Source organism: Prionailurus viverrinus, chromosome A1 (assembly GCF_022837055.1).
Source record: "Prionailurus viverrinus isolate Anna chromosome A1, UM_Priviv_1.0, whole genome shotgun sequence".
Taxonomy (NCBI): Eukaryota; Metazoa; Chordata; class Mammalia; order Carnivora; family Felidae; genus Prionailurus; species Prionailurus viverrinus.
This window is the reverse complement of record NC_062561.1, coordinates 79,421,605-79,446,400: the sequence shown is the minus strand read 5'-3', so window position 1 is coordinate 79,446,400 and position 24,796 is coordinate 79,421,605. Positions and strand designations below refer to the sequence as shown.

Below are 24,796 nucleotides of genomic sequence, written 5' to 3'. Positions count from 1 at the left end.
TTAGAGATTCCAATTCAGCTTCGGGTCGGTAGATGATTAATTCGCAACTTAGAGTAGCATAGATGTGGTTGAAAGAGCACTCCTTCTATAGGGTTTTTCCCCATACTTCATAGATACTGGATTCCAAACTAAATTTGGCTGCAAAAGAAAAACATTATGAAAGAAAAAGATAGGAAGGAAGAAAAAAACCCAACTCGGGGCGGGGGAATTAATGCATCTTAAGGATCCATTTTGCAACTACTGACAGACCTAATGTGTTCATTTTTTTTTCAAAAATCTATTTCAACCTTTATGATTGAATGAAATATGGGTCTGTTACTGCAATAGCAACGCAGGCAGAAAGGTCACAAGAACTTGTAGCCAGCAAAGTGCCCACGCCGCGTGGCAGTCAGCATTACTGTCATTTTTCTTATTGATATCTTGACTCATATTACACAGGCATTTAACCCAACATCCTATTTCTAGCCGGGAGGAGCAGACAGAGGTCATCTGATCCACCAGGATTCGATCCCACAGGCAGAATTAACATATTAATGAGATGGTCTCTTCACATTCAGCCTTAGGATTCTACTGAAGGCTTTCCCTACGGTTAACAAAACTGCCTCGCTTGCAGTAACTTATTAGTAAAATACAATCCCTTTTATATCAGAGGTGACATCAAACGCCAAGGCAATTGTCTGGTTTTGTTCTTGCCTTTCACGTGTGCAAGAATAGGAAGGGAGGAAGGTCCGGATTCAAGAAAATGTCTGCCCTGAAACATGGATGAACTAAGTTTATTTGGGCAGAGAGGTCCAGTGGTTTGCACAAGTCAGGTGTTGTCCTCGATCATCCCTTGAAAGGTTAACTACAGAGTGATCTTAGGTATTTAGCCATTTTAGGAAACAGCTCAATCCTGTCTGATGCAAAACCCTTAGATGCAGCCGGAACTGAATCAGTCTCTTTAGCTGATCATTGACCTATTGGACCCCAGATGGAGAGGGGGAAGACTGGAATCTAGAATCACTGCAGACTAGAGCAATCCGCCTGTCCAGACACCCCACCCTGGGGATCAGATGCACTTACACGGAGGTGATGGGTGCGAAGTTCCTGAAGATGTTGGGCCACGATCTGGCCTTCCCCAAGTCTACCACCCAAATGCTGGAGAATTTAGTTAACCTAACCCACAAGGTGCCTCGTTGTGGAGACCACTCACTAGTCCTGCAGCCTATCTGAATCTCGCAAGGTGTTCGCTCATCTGTGCCAGGAGGCAAGGGTGGGACTCCGGGGTGCTTGCTTTGGGGAGTCCCTCCTTTTTATTCTTTGACCGAAGCAAAGTACATGAGGTTTATTGTTTTCTGAAAACATGTCAGAAATTAGGGAAAGAGTGTGCAGTTGCTGACAAGCTGAACTGGAGCCGGGTGATGGGTGGGGACACTGTCACCAAAGCAGCTGTCTGCCGCCTACTAGCCCACGGGTATCACGCACGCCTACATGGTTCCAGTCCTTCTTTGCACTCCTTCCACTAGAAAGAGAAGTTAGGGAGTCAAAAGCTGAGACCTCTTGAGATGAAAATGGCAGTTAATTAGCCTGGATATACAAGAAAATCTTGGGCTGGGAGTAAAAATCTGAGCTACCGTTTTATGGAGTCGTGTTTGTCAAGCACCGTTAAAACATTTAAAATGCTTTATTTCATTTGGCCTTAACGACTAGCCTGTGAGGTAAGTACAGTGATCACCCCATTCTACAGAAAAGAATACTGAGAGGACAGTGAAGGTCTAAGTTACCCAACGGCACCCATCAGGATTAGACAGACCCAGGACTTGAACCCAGGCTGTCCAAGACTAGCCCCGCCTCCCAGACTAGCCCTGTGAATTACCGCGGAAATCGACTGCCAGCTGCTGGTCCTAGAACCCAGCCTGATTCTGGCCTACAGGAGCTGGGAAAGGAACCCTCCCCACATATAAGAAGAGCAGAAATAATAAAAGATCACTTAAACCCTCCCTCTCAGCGAAAGCTACAACTCACAGCTGGAAAGCATTAACTAGGAGAGGTGAGAAGGGACTCCCGAACACCGCTTTGCAGATGGAAGGAAAAGCCTGGATATTTCTTGACGATTTCAATCTGTAAGTGACAAGTACAGGGAAGCCTCGCCGCGTCCTTCAGCGCGTCAACAGCTCAGAGTAGAGGACTTGGTGGTGCCCATCCCCAAGCAGCTTGCAGCGAATCTGTGGAACAGTGAGCCGGGAGAGGTCAGCCTCAATTTGAGACCACGGTGACTTCTTTGCATACTAACACCTGCCGAAGATCGGTGTCTGTGAAGGCAGGTAGCTTCGGGCTCTAGGGCTCCCTCCGTTTCTTACATGGGCCATTGAGGAGATTCTCCAGTGTGTCCTCTGTCCTGTGGCCATCTGAACCTGCACGCTCTTAGCTCGAGTTCAGAGCTCTCCAGCTCGCTGTGCTCTCTGCCTCCCCAAGAGAATGGGTAACTCTTTCTTGACCATAAAAACAAAAACAAAAACAAAAACAACCCTTTCTTGAAAAATTGTATTTGTTTTATGAGCTTCTCGGACACTGTCCTAGTGCCAATTTCCTGGTTCTTTCTGTGGTTCTGATCTAAGTAAGGCTCAGGTGGAGACAGAAGATGCAAGGAGATGGAGGAGGAAGGAGAGAGGCAGAATGGAGAAAACAAGCCAACGGTGTATCTGATGCCTGTTTCCATCCTTCAAACCAGTTTAGATCATCACAAATTAGGTAATTAGAATTGTTGTGATGTAGTCTTTGGTCTTGAGACACACACAGTTTTAATAAAAGTGCAACTATTACATAGGCCATCTATACAGGGCTATCCATGGAAAAGTGTTTTTTTTTTTTAAATTGTCAAAACAAAAATCAAATAACATGTGACATAAAATCATTTTGACTTTAGCCACCCCAATCAGGAAACGATGTGTCCCGAGGTCCTGCAACTCACGGATGGCTGCAATCTATCCAGCAAAACATATTTTAAGAGCTACCAAATATTTGGGTGTAACTGTTGTTTGCCAACTCACCCTGACTGGGAATCACAGACTCAGAGGTCTTGAAACCAAAAACAAGCCAGAGGCTTGCAAACGCCAAGCCTCCATCTACAGGCAAATGGAATATGAACCTTACAATTTTGGGGACTGACACAATTAAGTTTCACAAGGCATAACTGTCTTACTAGAGCTTTCTTTAAAGTTAAGTGTCAGGCTCAGAATAGAAATCCTGGTCTCTTGCTTCCTTTAACACTTTAAAAAAAAATTAAAACCCAGATAAAAGATAAAATTACTGTACTCAACGTAACACTTCAATCCACTGGCTACAGACCACAGGAAAAAGCGATGTTCCATTTTCTCCTTTCCGCGCTTTCCTGTTTTCCGCTGGTTCACCGAGATGTAACTGACACACAGCACTGCACCTTTAATGGTCCCACGTGCTGATCTGATACACGCATATACCGCAAAATGATCGTGCTCTTTTAACAGAGCTCCTTTTCTCCCTTAAGAGTGATTCTCTTTGCACCCATGCCCTCCTGTTTATGAGAGCTGGATACTTAAGGTTTTAAAGAGCACATCTGGATGTTTCTGGGAAATTTAATAGGAAGTTTTGAGGAACCTAAGTCTTCCTCACCCCAAGGTTTGGGATTTGGGTACCCAGATGAGGGAACCAAGCGTTTGGGAACACTGGGAAGTGGGGAGGTATGTCAGCATCTGTCACATCATCCCTAAGATAGCTGTCTTTCCAACAATCGCCTTCGAATGAATCAAATACAATCTGTGGCTCAAAGTAGGTGCTGTGAAATTTAAATTGAGTAGACAGTGATTTGTAGCAAGCAGCTGTTCCTGGATAACCGCCTGTCCCAAAACTCAGTAAACGAAAACATTAAGTATTTATTATGACCCCTCGCCCTGCCAGCAGGTTGAGGCTGATCTCACCCGAGGGCCTGAGGTTGGCTGGGGACTGGCTGGCTAACAGACTATTTCTTATTTTCCACAAGCAAGCCCCCAGACGTAGGCACATAGCAGTGACAGGGATCTGAGAAAACAGATCTACATAAGGGCTCAGAATTGGCATATAGTTATCTTTGCTGTATTCTTTTTTTTTAATTTTTTCAAAATTTTTTTGACATTTATTTATTTTTGAGAGAGATGGAGCATGAATGGGGGAGGAGCAGAGAGAGAGGGAGACACAGAATCGAAAGCAGGCTCCTGGCTCTGAGCTGTCGGCACAGAACCTGATGTGGGGCTCCAACCCACGAGCCGTGAGATCATGACCTGAGCCGAAGTCGGACACCCAACCGACTGAGCCACCCAGGTGCCCCAGTTTTAAATTTTTTTTTAATGTTTGTATTTATTCTTGAGACAGAAAGAGACAGAACATGAGCAGGGGAGGGGCAAAGAGAGAGGGAGACACAGAATCCAAAGCAGGCTTTGGACTGCCTGTCAGCACAGAGTCTGTCGAAGGGCTGTCAGCACAGAGTCCGTCGCGGGGCTTGAACTCATCAACCACAAGATCGTGACCTGAGCCGAAGTCGGACACTCAACCGACTGAGCCACCAGGCTCCCCTTTGCTGTATTGTCTTGGCTGGAGCAAGTCACAAGTGCAGCTCAAGTTCAAAGAGAGGGGAAATAGACTTAACTCTCGATAAGAGAAGTGTTGAAAGTCCTACTATATTCCCAGAAGGACTGGGACCACTCAATCTACCAAAGCCTCTTCTCTTGAGAAGGGCTTCTAACTAATTCATTTTTTAGTTCAGTCACCTTTTCAGTGAATATATACAGAACACTTAGTTTTGCAAAGCCCTGTTCAAGATGTCAGAAGTCCACCTACAAAAAAAAGCAGAGAACAACCTTGCTCTCGGGGTCATGTCCATATAAAAATATCTGAAACTTTACATAACGATTTTATGGGAAATGAAGACACCATCTATATTTGAAAAGGTTAATTTAAAATTTTAGTTTTAAAACTATGCTTTCTTATCATTCTTCTGGCAGTCTTCAATGTGGGAGGTGTTTGGGGGAAAACTTGGGTTTCGATCCCAACATACTTGGGGTTCGTATGTGAAATCCATCATTGCCAGACTGTGTGACTAAGGCCCCTTACTAAACCTGAATTCCAGTTTCTTTATTTAAAACAGGCCCCTTACTAAACCTGAATTCCAGTTTCTTTATTTAAAACAGGGAGTCCACAATACTCACCTCATGGCTAATGTCAATATTAACTTCAGTAATCCTTGGCACAAAGCCCAGCTCATTTATAGGTAATGTCTAATAAATGATAACCACGATAATTGCATCTTTTTCTTATAAGTACACCTTTATCACGTATTAACATCTGCACAGTAGCCAGGCTTAGAAATGTATTTTTAATTTTTTTTAACGTTTATTTGTTATTGAGAGACAGAGAGACACAGAGCGTGAGCAGGGGAGGGGTAGAAAGAGGGTGAGACATAGAATCTGAAGTAGGCTCCAGGCTCCAAGCTGTCAGCACAGAGCCCGATGCGGGGCTCAAACTCATAAACTGTGATATCATGACCTGAGCCAGAGTCGGTCACCCAACCAACCGAGCCACCCAGGCGCCCCGGAAATGTATTTTTAATGAGATGGTATATGAAGCAAAAAAAAGTTGAAAAACCTGGAGCTGACAGAACCCAAAAATGTTGAAAAGCACATCCTCCTCAATTAGAAAATTGTAATAGAAACAGGCAAATAATCTTTAAGCTTGCGGTACTGACATTTCCTCCCTGGTGTTTTCTTCAGGGAGAGACAGGGTCACCAAGAGCCAGATTGGGACACTGTGCTCTCATTTCTGAACGGCACTGCAGCATTATTTATTCTGGCAGAACAGCCACTGTGCTCAAATGACAGGCACAGAGGAGCATAATAAATACAGATTTGGTTAACTCTATTGAGCAGGACAGGTTATCAAGGGGTGGGAAAGAGGCCAAATGCATTTCCCGAGTTAGAAGTAAAACAAGACAGTGGGCATGGCCAGCAGCGCGATGAATTTTATCCTTTGGATAAAATATACAAGCTCTAACCTCTGCAAACTGGGCTCAAAAAAGAACCGGAGAAGGAGAAGGCTGGGAGGTTTTTCATTAGCCTTCTAAATCACCGAGTTTCTTACACATTTTGTTGAATCTGTTTGAGTCTCCAAAAAATATTTGCAACTTATATGATGGTCGTTACCGAAAACGAAAAGCAACCCCTGTTTGATACGAAAAATGTCATATTCTCATAGTTATGACAAATCTCTTTTTCCATCTCCTGAAAACATGTACTTAAGGGAAAAGTACATGGTTATTTATTGGTTCAATAATCCGCACTGTTCTTCAAACAATTTATCGCACGATCATGATTAATATTTAAATGTATCCGTTATTGTGTCCATAGTATTTGGTAATGCTTATAACAAGGGTGGTAAAAATTTAACCATTATTTTGTATGTATTATGTGGCAATTTAAAATTTTGTCTGAGCATTACAATAAATGCTGCTTTGGTAAAACTCTAATCTTTTTCATTCCTCTCGATCCTTCTATTGGAAAAAAAAATGGATCTCCCAAAATAATGAAAAACAAATGTACAATTACAGAGAAAAGGTTCTTAGCTCTTCAGGAAATCATTATACATATGGGTGTTTTGGTAAGGAAACGGAGCAGAAGGAGAATTATTTAGAAAGCAGGTTTGTCTCAGATAGTTTGCTAAATTGTGTAGTTCTGGTTGTCATGGCGATAGCACCATGATTTAAATAAGTCTACACAGAAATAGAAGTCACTCATACTATATTCATAAGAATCAAAGAAATCTCATTATTTAATGGGGAAAAAACTTCCCAGTTTGGGTGAAGGGAGAGAAAAACATGGTGTGTCAAATTTATTTTTCTGACAAACTGTTTGTTATTTTATCTCTGAAACAGCATAAAGACAAAATATTTAGAACTAAACAACAAAGGGAGCGCTACATGGTAAGCGTCTGGAAGGCACTAGGTCCTTGGGAGATACTTTACAGACTCAGGGTCAACAAAATCATCGAAAAATAGGAGACAAACATTCCACTTAGGAAGTAGGGGAAAAAAAACAAAAACAAAAAAAGCAAAATTCAAAGGAAGTGAAAACAGGGATATAATGAAACTGCAGGACCTAATAAAAGGAATAACATTAACGTGAGAAATGAAAACAAAAAAGATTTTTTAAGACAAATAATTTTCAGAGGCAGGTTTCAAGCAAGATTCCTCAGTGATACTGGGGCAAAGGCATAAATAAACAACCAGGAATGTCAATGTTGTCAAACTACAGCTACAGGAGAGATCGAAGGACTGTAAAGCAAAGCTATGATTTAGTTGGTGAATACATTTAAAACTAAAGTGGACAGTTTTCTACAAAATATGAATGACTTAAAAAAGAAACAAAACAATCTGATTAGACCTATAAACTTTAAAATAATGAGTAGTTGGGGCACCTGAGTGGTTCAGTTGGTTAAGCGTCCAACTTTGGCTCAGGTGGTGATCTCACAGTTCGAGCCCCACGTCGGGCTCTGTGCTGACAGCTCAGAGCCTGGAGCCTGCTTCGGAATCTGTATCTTCCCGTATCTCCACCCCTCCCCTGTTCATGCTCTGTCTCTCTCTGTCTCCCAAAACTAAATAAATGTTAAAAAATAAATTAAATAAAATCATAAAATAATTAGTGTTCAAAAGGCAATCCACCCTCCACCACCCGAAAAGATTTTAGAAAGGCTTTCACCAGGCATTCAGGGCACGTACCATCTTCCTTTAGCACACACCGTTTTAGAGAGGCGAGAAACAGAGAAAGCTACGCAATTTTCTCTTTCACATAAACCTGAGAGCAAAGGATTGGATAAGAAGGAAAAAAAAATAGAATCTCTTCTCACTAGTGAAAATAAATGTAAACATCTTTAATAGACACTAGAAAATTGAATCTAGGACATTATGACCAAACAGAATTCACACTCTAAATGAAGAATTTTTCAACATAAAATATATATATATATATATATATATATATATATATATATATGTCAACATAGCTTGCTACATGAGCAAAGAAAAGGAGAGAGTCACAGTACTCTCAATGTGTACAGGAAAAAAGCTTTACATTAAGCTTTATATTGAAAACACTTAGGAAAGATTATCTCTGAAATCCTAAGTAAGCAGATTACTTGATGGCAGATATTTAGAGGTATTACATTAATTTGGAAACAAGAGAAGAATATCCACTATCGCCACAAATTATCAACATTATACTGGCCGTGCTAGCCAATGCAATAAAGGAAGAAGAAATAAAAGACATAAGACACAAAGAAGAGAAAAAAAAGTAATTATGATCATTTACATTAGAAAATACTAAGCTATTCCACAGGAAAATTATTAGAACTAATAAGAAAAGTCAGCAGGGTTTCTAGATAGAAGATCAACATATGAAATGCAAGATTGAGAGTTCCCAATAAACAAATTAAAATGTAATAGAAAAATGGCAACAAAAAGTACAAGTGCATAGAAAAAAATCAAGATGTGCAAGAAATTGACAAAAATACAAGGATATTTAAGAAAAAATACATGAACAAATAGAAATAAAGATCATATTTATGGCAGAAAAGAATCTAAACAAACCAATTCTCCCCATATTAATCTATAAATGTATTTCTAGTTGAAATCCCCAAAGAATTTTTTTTTTTATGGACTGAGTCAAAGTGATTGTAAAATTCATATGCAAACGTAAAGATCCAGGGATAACCAAAACGGAGAGGAAAATAAAAAGTTATTATATGAGGACTTACTTATTAAAACAATATGTTATTGATACAGTTTTAGTGAAACAGATTAAAAATCAGGAGGGGAAAAAAAGCATTTCTAATAATTGGGGATAAGTGGGGGAGGGATCGTGGAAAAATTGACTAAAAATATAAAATGTTATCAATCCTTCATATAAACAGAAGTAAATTCCTGATGTTTTGAAAATCTAAGGGTTTCAGGAACAAATGGAAGGGGACTTTGAGGTAGGAAAAGGCTGTCTACCAGGGAGGGGCCTGAAGTCAGACCACCGCGTCCCGGCACAAGATAGCATTTCTTCTTCTTCTTCTTCTTCTTTTTTTTTTTTTTAACATTTATTCATTTTTGAGAGACAGAGAGAGGCAGAACATGAGCGGGGCAAGGGCAGATAGAGAGGAAGACACAGAATCCAAAGCAGGCTCCAGGCTCCAAGCTGTCAGCATGGAGCCCGACACGGGGCTCGAACTCACAAACCGCGAGATCATGACCTGAGCTGAAGTCGGACGCTTAACCAACTGAACCACCCAGGCGCCCCAGCATGTCTTCAATTCTTAATGTCTCACAATGTTATACAGATTTGCAACAACAACATCTAAACAAATAAAAAAAAAAAAAACTGTGGGAAATTTACCCAGGATTGATGATATTGCTGTATCCGGGGCGGAAGAGGAAGAAGAAAGAATCTTTGTTGGCAAATAAAAGGAACTTGAGCTTTTACTTGTAATCTCCCTTCTTCTATGTGAAAAGTCTGAAGAGGAAGTGGTGAGTGTTGGCAGTGTTCCTTCTAGATAGGAGGTGAGTGACTGACCTGGCCACACCCTCCATACCCTTCCTGATTCGTACATCTCCCCCCACCTCCACAAAAAGACCCTTCATGAAGACAGATATCATATGTTAAACAGATAAAGAAAAAACTGGGTAAGTCTATTTTCTTTTTCCCATAAATGCACAGCAGGTGTTTGAGTATTTCTATGAGGCATTTGGGAATGAATAATATAAATTCATTTATTAAAGAATTAAGTGCATTGTAATTGATAAAGTCATGTACAAAATAACATTTTGCCAACTCTTAATGACTTAGGAACCGATGGTCTGGATTTTTAGATTATCTCTCTTGCAGATGTCTTTTTGATTTGTACTATCCATCAAAGAGTTTAAATCTTGATAATCATTTTAATAAACTGTTAAGGGAGAAAATTAAAACTAATAAGTAAATATTTGGTTTTTAATTGGATTCATTTACACCTTCGATCCTTACTTCAGAAGCAAGTTTCACTTCGTTCCCAGTTTTGTGTCTCTAATTGAGGACAGATGTCTCTGACCGTTTTTGAACTTTTAACCAGAATTTATAAAATGCATATCAAATGAGACAGAGAGAGAGAGAGAGGGATGAGGGAATGAGATTTTACTTAGGATTTTCAAGTGAGGTTCAATACATCATACGGTCAGATGTTTTCTTGGGGAAATTAATTACCAATTTATCAGAATAACGGTGAAAAAGCATTTACTATCTAGACATTTTTTTCTTACTCCACTTGCCTATCACTTAGCTTACCATTTAGACTGCTACTTCACTTATTTCATCCCCAAAAAGACGGGGGGGGGGGATTTCAAATTCTCTATTCCTTAAGTGTTACGGGGAAGATGTGTGTGATTTGGCAAAAAGATACTTTTAAGTTTACTTATTTTGAGAGAGTGAGCACACAAGCAGGGGAGGGGCAGAGAGAGAAAGAGAGAATCCCAAATAGGCTCCAAGCTGTCAGCCCAGAGCCCCACACGGGGCTCCAACTCATGAACCATGACATCACGACCTGAGCCGAAACCAGCTGTCAGATGCTCAGCCGACTGAGCCACCCAGGCGCCCCACCAGCAAAAAGATTTAAGTTATTTTTAATATCCCTTTGCTTTGTGATGGTCACCAAGCCCTGCCCTACCCCACACTGTTGACAATCATTACAGATTGTCCAATCAGCGACATGGGTAGTTCCCAAGGAGAAGAAGGCACTTAAATCTGGAGTCAGGAGATAATCGTACAAGTTCTCTCCCTACTTAAGAGGATGATGGAGCACAGATATTCTGAAAAATCCCGTTCCTCCTTTTCAAGAAAATCTTTCCTCCTCATCTGGCTCAGGAAGGAGTAAAACACAGCCCACTTAAAGCCTCCAGCTGGAGAGAATGATGGCAAGCCCTCAGCTAACACAGAGGCGACGCATCTGTGGGTAGCATTTGGCAGGGTAATGATGCTGTTGCACCCTTTTGAGATATTCAAGTCACAGTGATGGACCACTCTCATCCCCAGGGACACTCCCAATGGCTGCCACCTTGGAGAAGACGAAACAGCACACTTGTAGCTCAAAGACTTAACCTGCCCAAACTGGCCTCGTTTCTTGGCAAAAGATAAAACAAAAGGTACTTTCTTAAGAACGTGTATAAATGTTATGGCCACATTGCATAGCCTTTTAAAAGTCTTTTTAAAAAGTCAGAGGTTGCACCTGACATTTCGAAGAAAAAAGAAGAGCCTTCTGGTTAAATAATTTAAGAACAATATAATCACACACACACACACACACACACACGCACACACACACGCACACACACACGCACACACACACACCCGATTTGGATTAAGGTCTATGCATCCTGTGGAACCCAAGAAGCAGGTATATAAGTAATGACAAATCCTCCTCAAGAAGGCAAACAAACAGCCTGGAGACGGGATTTGACACAGTCATAAGGCGGTAGGTAAAGTAGAGATGATCTGTGCAAACAGTCCAGGTATGAACCGTAATCCAAAAGATATTTTTAATGGCTGCTGGAAGTACAGCACAAAGATGCTGTCTCCTTAGCACCATCAGGCCCCCCAGCGCATTATAAACCACCTTTCTGACTTCCTGGCCCTGACAGACGAGATCCTTGCCCCATACTCGGTTATAGCTAAAAATCTAACCTACCAAATATAATCTCACAGACTAGGTTAACATGCTTACTGCCCTATTTGAAAAATCGTTATTCACCTACTAGAAGGTATGTCAGGGTATGTTGTTAAAAATCACGGAGGTTTTCTGAAACTGTTGACAATAATTTTTTTAATTAAAAAAACATCTCGAGATAGCCACAAAATCATTACCAAAAATACTTTGACTTAGAAATCCTCAAGAACTATCAGGACACCATCAACCACACTGATAGTATAAGTTCAGAAGTATTAAATTCATTAATAAACAAATTTAAAGAGCGTTACAGCCCAGGTACATGGATTTTGTTCGGGTGGGTTTGGTCTATTCATCCCCAGAAATTACGTGAGGGACTCTATGTGCACGTCTGTGTTTATGCCCTTCACCGGATTCTCAAACTAAACTCTGACCTAACAAAAGACACTATAACATTTCGTAAGTACATTAAGCCCTACATGATTGCCTCAGGGAGAGATAAATGGGTGATCACAACAAACTTGCCTACATAATCCAATATAAACGGGAAAAATATTACTTTCTACTTAAAATCCTTGGAACTCCCACAAACGTGTGCCTATGTGCAAGTAAATATTCAAAATGATTAGTATATGAACTGAATTCACAGCAGAATAAAACTGAGGAGACTTCCCAGATCAACGTAAGCCACATATCCGGCTGACCCGGTTAATCCGCTGTATTTTCATTTCGGAGCACCAAGGTCGAGATAGGCCCCCTCCCCCGTTCAGCGAGACAGTCTTCAGACCAAATACACATTACCCAAAATGCTGACACAGGTTCCTTTTGTAACCCAGCCTGCAGAGCTCTCCAAAGCTATGCTTCCATTTTCCCTCCAGGAAATATTTGTTCTAATTAAGAGAAAAGAGCAAGTCTCATCTAAGGAAGGAGGGCAATTTTTCTGAGGTTTGAACATTAACTTGTTTCCTCCAATCCTACCACGAAGTCTCCACGTTCATTTAGACACTCACAACCCTTCCAGGGGTGTCAGATGCTGGACAGGAGTGGGTTCACCTGCCTCGGTGACAGCACCTGAAATTTATGTCCCCCGGGACGTGTTTCTGTTTTCTCGTTTCAGCAAGTGAGTCATCGTCTGTGGCACGCGGGCTGACACCGCCGTCCCCTGCCAAGACCCCAGCCAGACTGCTGGTTGCCATTTGGTGACTGTGCTGATGGGAATCTTTCTGGATATCTAGGATGTTCCATGCTAACTTGCAAAATGATTTTTCTTTATTATCAGAATATATGCATTCAGAAGCAGGGCCAAATACAGAAAACATCCTGCTGATGATTTCAGGAACCAAATCACTGAATTGATGTGTTGAATTAAAAGAAAAAGAAAAAGAAAAAAAAAAACAAGAAAAGAACTGAAGAAAACTTCAACTCCTCTCTAAAATGGTCTGGCTCTCTTTCTCACTGGTGTATCTGTTTAACACTTCTGTCTGTTATTTATTTTAAACAATTTTTAACGTTTATTCATTTTTGAGAGAGACAGACAGACTGTGAGTGGGGGCGGGGCAGAGAGAGAGAGAGAGAGAGAGAGAGAGAGAGAGAATCCAAAGCAGGTTCCAGGCTCTAAGCTGTCAGCACAGAGCCCAATGTGGGGCTTGAATTCACGAACCATGAGATCATGACCTGAGCCAAAGTCAGATGCTCAACCGACTGAGCCATCCAGGTGGCCCTTCTGTCTATTATTTTAACCCCACACTACAGTTTTCCTGGGTCGGAGAGGCAGCATTGAAGAGTGAGAAATTTCACACGTGATATCTTTTCAACAGCCTTCTTTTCTCTTTCCATAATCAATCTTAGTCTGCGGATCGAAGGACAGAGACTCTACACATTTGCTGGGGTGGTGACCCCCTACCTCCCGTGAAAGACAGTGTCACTTTCATATTGAAAACCTGGAGTCTTCATTCCAATTTGACCTCATTCTCCCACCTGTCTCCAGGTGCTCAGAGGGCCCCCCACCCCTGAGAGCACCAGCTCTCTGCTCAAGTCACAGCCAGAACATAGTCCAGGCACTGCCTACTCACCTGTCCACAGCTAGGAGCTGGCATCCCGCCACGTGAGTTTTTCCTCAAGGACCCCCTAACTGAGTGGGAAATATCACGGTTTCTAGCCCACGTAGACCTCATCTGTGCAATAATCAAGGACCACACACTGCGCTCTGGACTAGTCGGGCAAGCGAGTCATGGGCATGTCCAAACAGAAAGGACAGAATATGGAAACTGATCAGGGCACATCCATTGTCATTGCTCACTGCAAAGACAACGGAGCAAACAGAAAATGTCCCTCCCATCCGGGAGTGTACGTGAACAGCAACATCCCTATTTCTAGGGACCAACACAGTTCCCCTACTTGCCACTCCCCAAAACAAACAAGGTCACCAAATCCAAATTCGGTGGAAGAGACTGGACCGCATCTCAGGTTTTCAACATGCCGCCCATCTGCACTTCTTCAGAACCTTCCCTCTCCACAGACAGACTGCCATAAACCAGGAACATTCTTTCCAGCCATACCCGCCACAATTTTACAGTCGCAGCCACTCCCGCCACATCAGGTGCCACACGGACAACTTTGTGTGCGTCCTTTCATTATCCTCAGATAACCCCGGGCAGCAACCGAGGTTCTTGGAGGAACCAGGGGGAACGGGTGTGGATACATGAGGACTCAGGATGAAAATGAGGAAGATGAACTGTCAGTTTTGGTGTCTGAAGACACTTTTGGGGAACTCGTCCAAAGTTTCTATAAGTCACTGAAGCCGAATGTAATTAATCATAAAGTTTTTAAATGTTTATGTTTAGCTCAACTAAAATATTGTAAGAACGTAATACAGTGTAAGCATATTTAAGAAACCAAAGGCTCAGTACAAACCCCCAAATCTCCATATGTATGCTTGAAACTCAAGTTTATTTACCGCATATATTTGCATGCCAAATCGTGCTGCCCAAAAAATGTGGATTTCAGAACAGGCAGACAGAAATGAATGAGTGCACAAAGGAACGAAGGGATGAACCAATAAGTAAGTTCATAAATAAATGAAGCATACTGGGGCGCCTGGGTGGCGCAGTCGGTTAAGCGTCCGACTTCAGCCAGATCACGATCTCGCGGTCCGTGAGTTCGAGCCCCGCGTCGGGCTCTGGGCTGATGGCTCAGGGCCTGGAGCCTGTTTCCGATTCTGTGTCTCCCTCTCTCTCTGCCCCTCCCCCGTTCATGCTCTGTCTCTCTCTGTCCCAAAAATAAATAAACGTTGAAAAAAAAATTTAAAAATAAATAAATAAATAAATAAATAAGTAAAAAATAAATGAAGCATATGGTCGATCTCACTCTACCTCGTTGGTCTCTTAACCTCCGTATGATAACCTTCTATAACTTTCAGTCTATTTATTCTTAGGGTGTGTTTAATGGTGAAACAGAAAATGCTGCACAGGTTCGACTTCTCAGGTGTCCTCAGGAATGTAAACCATTGTACTCAGAACACATGAAGAACGTGAGTGAAATTTGGGGAACATTTGGGGGACTCTCCCAAGGTTCCCACAACCCCTCTGAGGTTCAAGAACCTCCTGGCCCATGGGGGTCTCTGCAGGGGCCAAGTTTGCACCAGAACTCTGGGGAAGGTGTCACTTTAGGGAAAAGTGATCGTTACAAAAAAAAATTTTTTTAATGTTTATTTATTTTTGACAGAGAGAGAGAGAGAGAGCAGGGGAGGGGCAGGGAGAGAAGAAGACACAGAATCCGAAGAGACAGGCTCTGAGCTGTCAGCACAAAGCCCAACACGGGGCTTGAACTCACAGACTGTGACATCGTGACCTGAGCTCAACTGACTGAGCCACCCAGGCGCCCCGAAAAGTGATCATTTTAAATGTAACATTGCCTATTCAACTGCCGGGATGGAAGTGTTGCACTGTGAGACGGGTCCAAGTTTAGGAGTGGCAAAAATTATTTAAACTTATTTTTTTAAACTTATCTCATTTTAGAATCACACGCATGATATCCTTTAGAAAAAGTTCATTGCAGTTCAGAGCATGTATTTTGTTTACAAATTATAAAAAGTGAATAATGAAAATGCTTGTGACTTCTCAAGGTGCTGTCCCATTCCCAAGCCCTCCTCTACCTTCGACCCAGAGAAACCCAAGACGCACACCTGGGGAAGTGTCGGGGCTAGATCGTCTGTGCTGTGAGCCTGCCCTGAGGGGGCTTCCCCAGCACGGGTGGCATATGGGCAATGAAAGAAGGAAGAAATACCCTTCTCACACCCTGAGGACTACAGGGGGAAACCTGTGAGGAGCCAGGAAAAGGTCGACCATGACCATTGTCCAGCTACAGGAAACTACATCTCCCATGGGAGCCCTTCCCTTCCTAGAAGGCCATCAGCTACCACACAGAGAGGACTCCCACCTTGGGACACTTTTAATTCCTGTCTCAACACTGGATATTTGGGGACACAAAGAGTTCACAGAACAGTGATTTGGGAGCAGAGCAGCCTTGGGACCTACCTCTGTGTTCCCCAGGGTCATAAACATTGTCCTCAGACCACACTCTTTAAGGGAAGGTGAGGCATAAGAACACATGTTTTCATTACGCCACAAATAACACTTATTTACTAGAGTGGTTACACCAAGACACGTAGTAATACCACAGATTTGAAGAGCTGTGGACAAGTCTACTTATGTTGACACAACAGAAGAAACATTTTCTCGTGGCCAACATAGTGTGGTCCATCATGCTGCCTTTTCTGATCAGAGATAAATTTAATGTCTCCCTAGTATCTTTTTCAAAAGGTTTGTAATTTTATTAAGTAAAAGAACAACAAATACTTAAGAGCAAGACTTTCTCTTGTGACCGTTACACTAAAAATAGCCAACCAATATCGTGAAATGAAGAAGGATTTCTACAATGATGAGGGAAAATAAATCATGGAAGTAGGGAGGTATTAAGGAAATGTATCCAGAATCCTCTCTATGTCACAAACTTTGTTCATAAGATGATGTTCTGGAACACAGCGGGTGGGGCCCGGAAAGAAACCTACTTAGAGCTACAGGAAGACTCGTGGACAGGAATATAGGAGATGACAGTCCCCAAGTGTTTGCACATCGCATCTGCTATCACAAGGCAGACAGGGGATTGAGTCCACTTGGGAAGCGGGGAATCTTCAAGCTGCCGGATACTGCTGTTTCCCAGTCAGGTAAGCTACCTCCGTGGGGAAAAGAGACCCTGGAAATCATCTTAAAGACTCCTGAGAAGAGTAAGCAGACCTCAATGTTGGTCTGACTGCAGTGAACAAAGTGTCCGAGGGAAGACTTCTCTTTGGGGAGAAGGGCTATTTCCCCAGGAAGGACCTGGACAATACAGCTTCGGATTTGCTGAGAAAAAACTGGCCAGTGGAGAACGGACTAGAAGGCCAGTGTTTCCAGTATTCTTGGTGGTGGCCAATTGTCTACATACGAAGTTATCGGAATCCACATATGGATGCCCACGCGGTTTCAACATGGAATTTGTCTATGGCTCCATCAGTCACTAGATGTCAGCTGACAACATGCAGTAGAGTCGAGGCCAAGTAATACTAGAAAAGTCACATACAAGGTAACTACTTTATCAGTGTTTCTATAGAAACCATTCTGTATTACTTTAAAATCACACTTTCATTGTTGAAGATTGTCAACTCAATGTGAACAAGCAGCAAGTTATGAGTAAACTGTAAGGGCCTCCTGCATATCTAGTGACCACACCTTGAGGCCTGCAGGAGCGCAGGCCCGGCACACCGTAAGACAGATGGGTTCAGCTGTATCCTTTGGGAAATCCAAGGAAAAGCGACCCAGCTCACTCAGCACAGGAGTCCCAAAGCCTACGTGCCTTCTGGCATCAGATCGGCCTTTGGTCTTTCAAGCCGATCAGCTCCTAAATGAGCACTCACATCTTGTTAAGTAGAGATGCTTCCTCCTGGTCCTGGGGTTTCCTCTCACGGGGGGACGTTCCACCGGCTGTAAGTCTCCTGGGCTCTGCGGGAGCACCATCCCCCACTGCGACGTGAAGGAAGAGGCCCTGGCAGGAGGCTGGGGGCTCTCCTCCTGGGGTCCCTGCTGGTCTGCTCCCAGTGCTACCTCCGAAAGGCCAACCGGGACCACCGGGCCAGCCGGGCCTCGGGAGGGCAGAGGTCAGAAGCAGCTTGCTCACCATCGGCAGGCATCTCTCGGCTCTGTTGTCTCCTTCACAGACTCCATGTCTTGGCTCTTAATGCCCTACTCGACTGTCTTACTTCTTGGTTGAGGATCAGACATGAAGGTGAGTGCTATTATATCCTAATGCCCTCCAAAGACCATGAAAGCATTGAGTGAAGAGATGACATTCTCACAGATTGACAGGCTATAGGACTCCTTTCACTCTACAGGTCAAAGTTATAGTTTAGAAAAAGAAATGTCCTGGAAAGTGGATTAAACACCGACACTCTGATCTGTGTAGGCATTCTCAAAGGCAGGTGCATCGGAAGGGGGGATAAAGAAGCTGGCCGTCCACGCATCACAACTTTCCAGAGCTGACATTGCTTCCACAATAACATGTTGTTCTTGCCTATTTCACGGGATTTCTTCTTTTTCCTTTTTTTAAGTGTGTATTTATTTTTGAGAGAGAGACTGCACGAGCAGGGGAGGGGTTGGGGGAGGGCGTTGACAGAGGATCCAAAGCAGGCTCTGTGCTGACAACAGAGAGCCCAATGTGGGGCTCGAACTCGTGAACCGTGAGATCATGATCTGAGCCAAAGTCAAGCGCTTAACTGACTGAGCCACCCAAGTGCCCTGACAGGATTTCTGCTGAAGCTGATTGATACATATGCACCTTGTGAACACAAAAGTTTTAAACTGACAGAGGTATTATATTATTACACCATATGTCATACTATACATCATATATAATATATACATCATGTAATAACATATATAATACATTATGTATATTGTCTTTGTTGCTATTTTTATCATTATTCCTTTTTGCCTACTTGAACCAAATCATTTTCAACTAATCCCAATAAATAAAGCTTTAGCGTGTTTCAGTTTCTGGAGTGCCCTGACCACAGAGCATGACCCCTGGACGAAAGCTGCCCCAGCCGGGTGGGTCCCTGGTGCGGGTAGCCTACGAAGACATGAATACCATAGCACCCCGAAGGTGGGGAAGGGTCTTCACTGTAATCTTACTGACTCGATACTAGCCAAGCAGGTACTGCGAAGGCTGCTGTTCATCCTAATTAACTAATCATCAGCATCTCCCACATCATACCCCAGGATTTCAACTTAGAAGCGGCGTTATTTTGAATCTGGGTAGAGAAAGTAATTTTTTTTTGCTGTTCTTCTGTAATCCAGGAAATGGGTCCAGCATTCCAAGAACAAAAATGTCATCTGCTTCAATTCTGCTTGACTTCTCTTAATAACTTGTTACAGTACATCTTATTTACAGGGATTCTTTCTTGCAGAATTCACCAAAAAAAAAAAAAATGTGGTGTGAAAAATACTCCCCTTCAGCATGAAGGGCACTCACCAACTTTAACCATGGGATACACATTTCTTATATAATGTTTCTGACATGATTACACATATCCAAAAAGTGGGGGATTCATAAATAATTGAAACCTAAGTTTATCCCAGTGTTGAGACCTCTCTGAGACTTAGGAAATGGGTCTGTAAATCTACAAATCCTTAAGCTTTGCATGAATTTCAATGAGTTAGAAACACTGCAAACATAGCCTTTCTTTGCAGTGTTTTGAGATTTAAATTTAGGTTTGGGTGACCCAGGGGAGAAATGAGAGGGAAAAAAATGCGAAATTTGACTCATCTGAGAATAGTATGTCTTCTAAGTTAAACTTGTAATACATTAAATCACTTCTAATTTCCCACTAATCCCTGTCTTCATTTGCTTAGTAAAGACTTTTAAAAGATAGCACTAACACCACAAATTTACATATTGACACAGCAGCAATATTCCTACTGAAAGGGAAATATGCTTTCCAAGGTTCGTGTGTATATATTTTTCTGTGTGTGTGTATGTAGTCAAACATCAAGACTACGTATAAGTTTTTCCAATTATATACATTTAAGGCTCTGTTAGATTTAAATGTCAAATGGAAATTTTCTAGAAGTTTCTTTGTGCGGCCGGATTGATAATATTAATTTTTTCAATGTCAATTTCAGCAGCGTTGCCAATAATTTTATACAAGATTAATTTGCAAGACTTAGCATATTAGTATCATGCTGTGAATAATCTCCATATTTAAAGAAAAATTACAAATTAACTGATAATAAATAATTAAAAACCAAGAATCCTCACCATACCAAACTCTAAGGTAGAGCCGCTAAAATACAGATAACAACCCCCACCCTGCACTCCCACACTGTGCTGTGCACGTGCGGATCAGTGTGCGGTGGGATTTCTAAGTGTACATTTTAACGAGGACTTCGGTACCCCTTTGTCCGTGACTCTTCTGAGAGGTCCATGTTTCTTTAAGAAGCATCCATTAATACATGTTGGTTCTAGTGTTTTCCAAGAAACCGCTAAAGGCAGCAATTTTTAGGAAACTGGTGGAGAACTCTATATGGGCAACAAAGACATTCTCAAGGGGTTTCATTCAAAGACGAGCACACGTGTGAATTCTGCTTTCAATGCTGCTCAAAGTCATTGTTAGTGACAAGAATATTAACCAAGTATGCCATGGATGACTATAATTTTTAGACCATAAATAGTTCTGAAAAGCTACCGCTTACGGGCAAGTAAGGCTATGAGTCAAAATGATAACCAGAGAGACCTTTCGTCAAATAATCCACAAAGTGAAGAAAATAGGAAGCATCACTAATCTGAAACACATCATCTAACTGGTCCTAAGACAGACAGGAACTCCTCAACAAATGTAAGTGCTTTATATATTCCTTAACAGTATTCTTGCCAGATTTATCTTTTTTTTTTTTTTTTTTTTTTTTTTTTTTTTTTTTTTTTTTTTTTTTTTACATTTCTCGTGCTCAAAAGGCCATAATATACCTTCAGTCCAGAGAGAATGCATTTGTATCTCCATGCATGAGATATGATTTGATTAATTCATCAATGGGTGCCAGTCCGGGGAGAGGGTTTAAATCTCTCAGAAAGAGCCAATAAAACCCTTTAGGTAAAGTCACTTGTTCAAATGAAATGTTTTAATGATAGTGTAACTTGGGTGCCATGCTGGGTTACAAAGCATCTGTAAGAAGGGAGCCTTTTAGGTCGGCTCAGGACTAAGAGTGCAGACCTGTGTCCGTCCATCCTACCTGCTGTGCTCCTCTTGGCTCTGGAGGCAACAGTTCACGGTATTCACCAAAAAGCTAAACAAACGACCGAACAGGGATTTGGCCAAGAGATCTCGGTAAAATTCAGCCATCTGTACTGTGTGTCGTCGAATGATGGTGTCTCCTAGGACAGCAGAAGGGAGAGGAGAGAGAACGAGGTTCCCCTCATTTAGAAGCAAACAGCACCGTGCACGTCACATAGCCTCACACACCAAAAGATGTTCAAAACACGTGATAACTCTTATAAATGAGGTCTCTTAAAATGTTTCCCCAAACGAGTGCCATGTACGTTGCAATCTTACTTGCTACAAACACTGAGCACAGCTTCCGACCCCCATGCAGGCTGTGTAATTTCCTTTCTGTTAGGGAACCAAGGGTTGGCAGGGCCCCTCTTAACAAGCATTCTGATAACAGCTCACTGGTTTGACTATGAATCCTCCCCAAGGCATCTGGAAACCTGGCCATCGGGGAAATCAGTCCTATTTTAAATATTTTCAAAGACATGGTCCAGCTAGCCAAAATGCGAGTGTGGAGTTTGGGAACAAGTTTGGGCCTTCGGGCAGAAATGTTTATGTTATTCTCTAAGACATGGGAATCCAAATCTTGAGTGATAAGGCTTTTAGAAGAGAGTAGACTAGAGAAGAAACCAAGAAAAAAAGGAATCAGTGAGGAAGATGTGGGGCTGAGCCTATTATAGCTTCTGTGCTGGAGCGCAGAGAGGAGCAGGGGGTCCAGCATTCAGACCGTGTGGCCGTGGCCAGCCTGGCTAACTTGTGCCACTAGGCTGATGAGGGAGTTAAGTAATAGGACGAGGGCTGTGTGAAATGACAGCCGAGCGTTTGATCGGTGGAGATGCAGACTCAGGAGGAGAGCTGCTTCTGAGATAGGCTGAGATAAAAGAAAATAAAAGGGGGGGGGGCACCTGGGTGGCTCAGTTGGTTAAGCGTCCGACTCCGGCTCAGGTCATGATCTCACAGTTGGTGAGTTCAAGCCCCGCATCAGGCTCAGCGTTCGGCGCAGAGCCTGCTTGTGCTTCTCTCTCTCTCCCCTTCTCTCTGCCCCTGCCCTACTCACGCTCTCTCTTTCCCTCAAAAATAAATATACTTTCGGGGCACCTGGGTGGCGCAGTCAGTTAAGCGTCCGACTTCAGCCAGGTCACGATCTCGCGGTCCGTGAGTTCGAGCCCCGCGTCGGGCTCTGGGCTGATGGCTCGGAGCCTGGAGCCTGTTTCCGATTCTGTGTCTCCCTCTGTCTCTGCCCCTCCCCCGTTCATGCTCTGTCTCTCTCTGTCCCAAAAATAAATAAACGTTGAAAAAAAAAATTTAAAAATAAATATACTTTCAAAAAAATTACAAAAGAAAAAAAAGAAACAAAACAGCAGGTAAGGAAGACTCAAGGACCTACAGGTTCAAGGCCACCAAGATCAACAAACTAAGTGGCTACGAGAGCAGGTGTGCCCTTGCTGATATCATAGAATTAAGGTCCCTGGAGTCAACATGATGGAGGGTGCTGGAAGGTGAGTAAGGACAGGAGGACAGTGTAAGCAGAAAAACCTGCCTGTAGTAAATTCTAGATACTAATGGTGAGTTCAAGTTTTCTTTAAAAAGTCACGAGAAATGATGAATTTGGAGAAGTTCAAGAAACTTAATGTAATTGGATGCAAGGGCTGGTACAAAATGGCTCAGAATACAGCCTAAGTTTGGTGGGCCCGAATCATAAAGGGCCTCCTAGGCCAACCCACAGAGACGAGGTTCGCTCTGGAAGGCCTGGGAGCATCTTTGAAGGGCTGATGTCTATGGATGAAAATCCTACTTGCAGAATACGATTCAGAAAGACTATTCCTGAAGCAGTGTGGAAGGAAGCCAAATGAGATGAGACCAGACAAAAGATGAGAGACAATGTCATTCGGTGATCAAGGGAAGGAAAGATATATTCAGGCAGCGGTGATAGAAATAAAGAGAAGGCAACGAGAACGGGAGGGATTTGTGGAGTAGAGCCGGCTTGTGTCTGGTCTAGTCAGTAGAGGAGGAGAAGGAAGAGGTAACTGAGTGGACAATGGGCAGATCCATACAGTTCCGGAACACGGGGGGAACTCTCTGAAGACAAGGCACAACTGATAAGCCACATACCTAAATACCTCCAAGGTAGGTCCAAGAGGAGAAGCAGGTAAAGACAGTGGTGATTAGAGGAAAAAAAAGACCAGCTGGAGGGTGAGTCCTTAAACTTTCAATATGAGGAAGGGGGGGAAGGTGCTGATGTACGGGGAATAACCAAAGGGCATATAGGAAGACCACTGTGTTTGCCCACTGCACAGACACGCGTACGGCACGGAGATTCCCCGTGTCCACACGTGACACGTAGGCGTGGCAGCACTGGGTTCTAATCCCCAACAGGCCGTTTACTAGTGATTTGAGGTGCAAAGCTATTCATCCTCTTTGGATCTCAGTTTTCTCATCTGTTAAAGAAGGAAATGGCGAGGCCCCCTTGGCAGCCATTTGTGAGGATTTTACAAGTCTGGCATTTATGGCCCGTGGCACATTTCCCATCAGTTTGTAAGTGTCCCATAAATGGGAGCGATGATTAGGACTTAAAACGTAGAGGGTATCGTGGCATGACATACACAAATGGTTCCGACGATTCAACTGAATAGATCCTCTTGGGCTGATGACTGGATTTGTCTAAAATGACTGACCGGCGAGAAAAGGTGACTGTTTCATCAGAATGGTCTCTCAAGAGCTTCACGAGCTTACAAGGCAGAGTCATAACTGCGTGAACAGATGAGTTCATAAGGCTTTCCGCATTTGGCATTCAGTCCGTGGGGGCAGTCACCGGAGGTGGGGAAAGGCAAGGCGGCATTGGCTTTCTGTGCCTCCAAGATGGCCACAAACTGGACGGAATGAACGATCAGAGGACGGTAAAGCTTACCTTTAAAATACTGGATATCCGTTGTTAAAGCAGATACCAATTCATCAGGTGACACTTGCAACAAACCAGCCACTGAAATGAAAGCAGCGTTGAAAAAAATCAAGTTAGAACGTATATATTTTTGATGGCGAGAACACCGTACTGTAGGGCCATCGTTGATAAGTTTTACATATGAGGAACTGTGGGTATTAAAGAAAACTGAACGGCCACTTTAATTATCAAAGTAAATGAGAGCAATCGCTTGGAGTTATCAAAACATTACTGAGTTGGTTGGGCTCCTGTATTAAATCACAACAGGTTTTTTTTTTTTCCCTCCTTGCCCTCACAGATGGCCCTGAATCGTTCTCCCAGTCCCTGGTTAAATTACTTTGATATGAGATGAAGATATGATGTTCACTGACAATCTGTGGTTTTAAGGTATTTTGAAAAAACCTGGGAGTGACTAACGAGGCTACTTCAAAGGGGAGAGAGAGGTTTTTGGCAAGACCTCTGAAGGGAAGTAATTATATTGTTTAAAATGTGTGGTTAATAACATGCCCCCAAAATACACTGGGCGGCAGGGTGGGGGTGGAAAATATTCAGAACGACATAAATAAACCCCAGGATGCACCTAAAAATCAGCTCTGTAAACATGGTGGGAAGCCTGAGAACATAATGTGCCCACTGCTCTTCCTTCCCAAAACCATTGAAAAGAAAGAACAAAGTGGATACGGCTCTTTTATGATTTTTATTATTTTTTTTTCCTGCTCTATTCTACTCCCGAAGAAAGCCTTCTTCCCCCTGCTTTTCTGTACTGTGTCTCCATCTACTGGCCGGTC

General features: G+C 42.7%; 1 protein-coding gene across 1 annotated transcript in view; it reads right to left on the bottom strand.

The window, feature by feature from the left end:
- Positions 1–24,796, bottom strand: part of MYO16 (myosin XVI) — a 611,926-nt gene that overhangs the window by 195,300 nt on the left and 391,830 nt on the right. Inside the window, exons 19-20 of the mRNA XM_047874837.1 lie at positions 23,979–24,050; positions 21,036–21,177 (exon numbers count right to left, since the gene is read on the bottom strand). Coding sequence (XP_047730793.1) covers positions 21,036–21,177; positions 23,979–24,050 — 214 coding nt within the window. The remainder of the gene's footprint in view (positions 1–21,035; positions 21,178–23,978; positions 24,051–24,796) is intronic.